At 42.4% G+C, this 6,000-nt stretch overlaps 1 protein-coding gene across 1 annotated transcript; it reads left to right on the top strand.

The window, feature by feature from the left end:
* Positions 1–2,911: 2,911 nt before the first annotated feature.
* Positions 2,912–4,587, top strand: LOC122029474. Its single transcript, XM_042588469.1, has one exon. The coding sequence runs from the start codon at positions 3,135–3,137 to the stop codon at positions 4,500–4,502; it is 1,368 nt and encodes a 455-aa protein (XP_042444403.1). The 5' UTR covers positions 2,912–3,134; the 3' UTR covers positions 4,503–4,587.
* Positions 4,588–6,000: the final 1,413 nt, after the last annotated feature.

Genomic DNA, 6,000 nt, shown 5'->3' with positions numbered 1-6,000 from the left:
AACAAAGGACACTGGGTTCTCTTAAAATAATATGATAAACCAAAATATGTAAAAGCATGGGTTTAGTATAGTGGCTGGAACAATTTCGATTGAGTTGCTAGGTCTCTAAGTTGCCTGGTTCTTTCTTTGGCCAGCCATTTGAAGTTTAATCAACATCAGGAAAAAATCCATTGAACCAAACCAAAGTAGTCTTACCTTTATATATGGTCACGTGAACGAATACACTAGCCAGATGTAAAATAATCGAAGTGCTTTTATTTCGATAAGATAAAATAACACAATTAGGTCCCATTAAAAGGCTGACTAGCTCTTTATACCAAATGAATTGCACACATATTGACTCAATCTTTCAGTATATTTTCAGGTTGCAAATCTCAAGTATTGAGAAACACATTTTCCAGGTAAAACTTTGACTAAACTCACAGTTCCTAGATATTCCTAGATAACAATCATTCACAAGAGTAGATCCAGACTTCCAAATCCATACCTGGATGAAGGTCCCTTTTAAGAAAGTTCTGTTCATGTGACTGTGTGGTCCATTTCCCAGATTCTTTACTTCTCTTATTTTCTTCACTTTTGCAAATCATTACTACTGCTCATTCAATTTCTAAACTAATTCCACTCAGCCAGTCCTTTCCCAACTCGATGTTTGGTTCCTCTTCATCTTTTGTTTCTACAAAATAATAATCCTCGTGGAAGCTTCCCTCCCTTACATTCTCAATAACAGGGGTACCTTTTAACTCTCCAAGATTAAGGACGCCTTAAAATTCTATTGTCCTGGTTTTATTACTTTGGTTATTTATTCTGTCATTTGCAATTTCAGATGCAGGTATCTCTGAGAATCCATAAATAAATAAATAGTTAAGTGGTGCAATCAACTTCTAATGTTTTGATGTTTATTTGACAATATGTTTATTGGAATCTAGTCAGGTCAGAGTTGATCGCATGACTAACAAAGAGGTGAGAAGTCTTGAAGGAGTGGACTCCAAGCAAAATAAAAAGCCTAGTGAGTAAAATTAAGTAGTGAAAGTTTTAGTGAGTGAAGCTAGGCCTTAGTGAGTGGAGCTAGGTGGTGAAAATCCTGATGAGTGAAGCTAGACGGTGGAAAACCTTAGGGGGAGGTAACCCTAGGTAATGAGAAGTCATGGAAGAGTAAAATCCAAGCAAGTTTGATCGAAAGGTTTCCAGTCAATCATGCATAGTCGACCGAACTAGCGGATTTTGGTAAACCTAAGTATAATTTACTAACACTATTTTACATTATTATTATTATTGTTGTGCTAATTTAGTATTGCAGGAAAAGTCTTAATGGATCAGACGATCAGACACTGAGCAGAGAAAGTCCAAATAGGTTAGAGGACTCCATGTTTGGCAAGTGAGTAAGGTAAGCTCCTAAAGTAAGTGCAGTGAGGTTGTGTCTCAATTTGGGACAAACCTTAGGCGCTGATCCAACTAAAGAAATCAGGAGATTTCTAAGTTGAAATCAAGATAGCCCTTACTGTTGTACTCATGCATCATTACTATCTATTTTACTAACTCTATTTTGCAGGATAAATATTATATCTGTGCTGATACTGTTTTGCGAGAACTAAGTGGTCACATCGACGGATAGGATGGTTCCGTCGACAGATCCTTGAAACGTTCCGTCGACGGATGAAGATAATCAGTCGACAGATCATGGATTTTAGAGATCAGCCAGATTCAACGATAAGGAAAGTGAGGTTCAATCGACGGATAACTTGGATCAATCGACGGAATAGCGTGATTTCTATGATCGAACGGATCATATCAGAACAAAAAGGAAGGCACGAGGTTCAGTCAACCGATAGTATGATCAGTCAACGGAACAGTTTATCCGTCGACTGAACGAAGCATATAAATGAAGGCCTTGGGATCTAAGATCTGTACAACTTTATGAAGAAACGACTACTCTACATCGTGCTCTCATTCTCTGTGCCAAGCTCGTCTTCGTACAAGTCTTTGCATCGAGAGCAACACCGACAAAACGCTTCATCTACTACCATTCCTCTATCGGCAATACTGTACTTAATTGCATATTTTATCATATCATTATAATAGAAATATTATTAGTGAATTAACCCATCGATACGATCCGACAAGTCGTGTGTTCTTGGAGTAGGAGTCGGCTGAGCTCTGAACTAAGTAAAAATCAAAGTGGCATTTTCTTTTAATCTTCTTATTTTAATTTCCGCTGCATACTCAAAAAGTTTTTAAAACAACGAGATTCACCCTCTTTTTCTCCCCTTCTCTCGTTCTCAACAATCCTACGAGAACTATGTCATAAAAATGTCCTGCAAAGCCTACTTTGCAATTTCAAATAACAGAAATAAAAGTCATTCTAAGATTTTGGGGCCAAGTTGATGTACTTACTAATCCTTTTATTTTGTACACACAGCAATGAAGCGCAAGTCTTTCCTGTGCTTGATCGGAATCAGTTTGGCCTGAGCCTAACATCACAAGTCACTGTTATAAACACCGTGAGTTGACCTGTGCAAAATAAAATTAAGGGAAAAAAAGTACAAAAATTTAAGCAAGCACAAAGGAAATATAGGATCCACCTGAGTTAAGAATGGTGGAAACCCGTTTCAGAATTCTGCTATGCAACACTGATTCCAGGCAAGACAAGATCCAGGAAATCCTCTTGAGAGTTCGAGTATGGAACCTGTGACCAGATACTACACCAATAACTCCCCACCCACTATCATTTATTAGGGAGGGAAACACTCCAACAGCAATGTGCTCCAGTGATTTCACCGTATTTAAATACTAGAGGCATAGTAGAGTACAGCCACTGGTGTGAGGAGTTAATTTACAGGATTTCTAGTCCTTTTTATTCCCTTGCAGTGGTCGCTGCTACAGTAAACTAGTCACTAGTCCAGCGGACTCCAATGCGTCTCCCACAACCCCACCTTGTCTCCACACGGCCACCATGTGACTTTGTGACCTTCCTCCCATGCCAAGAAGATGTGGTTGTTCCATTCCCACTTAAGTCTCCCACCTCTGCTTCCTCCTCTTCACTTGTGGTTGATATATATCTCAAAGAAGCCTCTCACAGCATTTTAATCCTCAGTCTCTTTACCAAAATCCTTGCTCAGATCTGCAAATCCTTGCCAATGGCCTCTTTGTCATTTTCCACCGCCATCCTGTTGTTGCTGCTCTTCCTTCATGTTAGCTTCACTATTTCCTCCTCGTCCTCCTCGGTCACCGGCACCACTGGTTCTCCCAAGTCACAAAAGGCGCAACTTTTGAGCAAAAGGTCTGTGATCGACGCGGTAGAAGGTGGTGGAAAGGCGCAGGATCCTGCAGCTACCAAGCAAAAAGCAAGCTTGGGGACCAAAAACGAGACGAAGCTCTTGAAGCCCAAGAAAGCCAACTCCACCGCCATTATTTCCGCTGGTTCCAAGATCGCCGCCGACGCCACTGCCACCGCCAAGATTAAGCTAGGTAAAACCCTCAATGCCACCCTGAAAGCCTCGAATTCGACCAAGCTTCTCAAGGCAGTCAAGCTAAGTAAGTTGAATTCCACTAAATCGTCCAGCGACAAGCTCAAATCCCTCAATACCACCTCCAGTTCGACCAGATCTTCCAAAAAGTTAGGTCTTGATTCGCCCATTGCCAAAAATAAGACCGCACCCGTCAAGGCGCCCAAGGCGCAACAACCCACCAAGGAGGCTCCGGTGAAGAAGCCGCCGGCGGCGAAGGAAAAGGTGAAGATGGCGGCGAAGCAAAAGGTGAAGTCGGAGGAGTTGACCACCTGGCTAGAGACGGAGGACGACCTGGACAGCGCGGATCTCATCTCAGAGTTCCGGGAGCTCCCCTCCCGCCTACTCCCAGATCTGGAGCGCCTCTCCACCACCTCCAAGGCCTACATCTCCGCCGCCAACAAAGGCATCGCGGAAGGCGTCAAGCCGTATGTCGGCAAGAGTTTCGCCCCCAAGCTCGCCCCCGTGCTCTCCTCCCTCTTCCTCGTTCTCCCCTTGCTCCTGCTTACCCTCCTCTTCAGCCGCCTCCGCTCCTACCTCTCCCTCCACCGCCTGCTTCTCTTCATCCAGGCCTACCTCGCCATCTACTTCGCCACCCTCGCGCTGACCGCCCTGGTGACGGGGCTCGAGCCACTCCGCTTCTTCTACGCCACCTCGCCGGGATCCTACACCTGGACGCAGGCGGCACAAACAATGGGCTACCTAATCTACCTGGTGCTCCAACTGTCCAACCTAGTCTCCGTGTTCTCCGGCGACAAGGACACCGCCCCCGCCGCATCGCGGGCGCTCGCCCTGGCGCAGATGGTGATCGGCCTGGCGCTCGGCATCCACTACTACGCTGCGGTCTTCCACCGCGCCGTGAGCGGCGAGCCGCCGCGCGCCAACTGGCGCGTGCACAGCGTCTACGCCGCGTGCTTCCTCGTGATCTGCGCGTGCGCACGCGCCGATAGGAGGAAGAAGGCGTACTACGAGGGAGGACAAGACGGTAAGAATAATTAAATTCGAGATCCGCAATGCAAAAAAAAAAACCCTTTCAGAGTTTCAGTTACAGGGGCATAATCGAAAAAAAACGGAGAAGTTGAAAGCCCCCGCCCACACTGCTACATAATCCCCCAGCCAATCAGCGAAAGCCAGCTGTTGGCGGTGGTATTTTATTTTTATCCGTCAATAATTTATATTTTCATGATGTGATTTTAGACGTTATTTATTAATTTTGGCAACGCGATCAATTGTCATTTGGAAAAAATGAGACATAGACAAAACCTTGTTTGACTTAGAGGTCAAACATGCTTGACAAAGGTTTCCTTCCATCCCTATCAAATATATTACTAATAAATTTGAGAAGATAAATGTCACTTTATGATAGGAAAAAATAAGATCTGATTTAGGGCTGTGTAATCGAGTTCAATTTTTTTTTAAAATTTGAGCTCAAATTATTTTAACCTAAAATTCGAGTTCGATTCAAGTTTGGTTCGAACTTTAATTCTTAAGTTTAAGTTCGGCTTGTACTGAAATTAAATAGTTTGCGAACTCTTCAAGTTTGACTAAAAATGATTTATTTAAAAGTTAAACGAGTTTAGTTCGAACTTTGTTCAAAAATGATTCATTTAAAAGTTAAACAAATTTAGTTCGAATTTGACTTGTTAATATATATATACATAAATGAGTCTTTTAACAAACATAGTTATGAGTCTCTTAATGAACATATTTGTGAACCTCAATGAATATATTCGTGAACCTCTAAATAAAAAAAATTATGGAGTCGTCATATCAACGGTCTCCTAGAATCAGTCTCACGGATATGGAGGGAGGTAAATATAGATACACAGTTGAAAGCGCATGGCAGAGACGTTAATCCTAAACCATGATATCCCGAGGATCGAACCTTGGATCTCTCGGTCATAAGACCATGCATCCCCAACTGTGCTACGTCTTGGGGACAATCAACTATTGTTAAGTTCGAGTTCGGCTTGATAATATTTTTGAATTTGAAATCAAACTTGAGCTTGGTTAGTTAACTTAATCGAATGATTTTTTTATTCAAAGCAAGACCCGAATAACTCACGAGTTGTTTGTAGTTTGATTTGTTTACACTCCTATTTTGACTAAGTGTTACTTTGGGAAGTTTGTGAAGAGTCAATTGGTCTCCATGTTTGATTTGGCAAGCCATAACATCCCTATTAATAGCATGTTGGTACTTTGGGCCTATCTTAATCACGGTCCGAGGCATTGACAATACGAATGATGGGTGTGCCAATAAGCATGGATAACTAAGACTTAGGTTGGATCAATTGAAAACTACTATGGTTCTCTTTCCCTCTTCCTCCTGGAGGAAATATCATTTTCATCTTCATTCACTTGTTGGTTGTCTTTTTTCCTTTCTATGAACTGCCTACCTACTTCGGGAATAATCATGGCTCTTTATAATCAGGCTCCAAGGGCGTAACCCAGTTGGTATTCAGTTGATGGTTTATCATATTAAGATGAGATGTTGATT

Source organism: Zingiber officinale, chromosome 10B, assembly GCF_018446385.1.
Source record: "Zingiber officinale cultivar Zhangliang chromosome 10B, Zo_v1.1, whole genome shotgun sequence".
Classification (NCBI taxonomy): domain Eukaryota; kingdom Viridiplantae; phylum Streptophyta; class Magnoliopsida; order Zingiberales; family Zingiberaceae; genus Zingiber; species Zingiber officinale.
This window is presented reverse-complemented; position numbering and strand designations above follow the sequence as displayed.

Excerpts from the sequence above, each read along its gene's own strand:
- LOC122029474 (XM_042588469.1), top strand. The coding sequence starts at position 3,135 with ATGGCCTCTTTGTCATTTTCCACCGCCATCCTGTTGTTGCTGCTCTTC.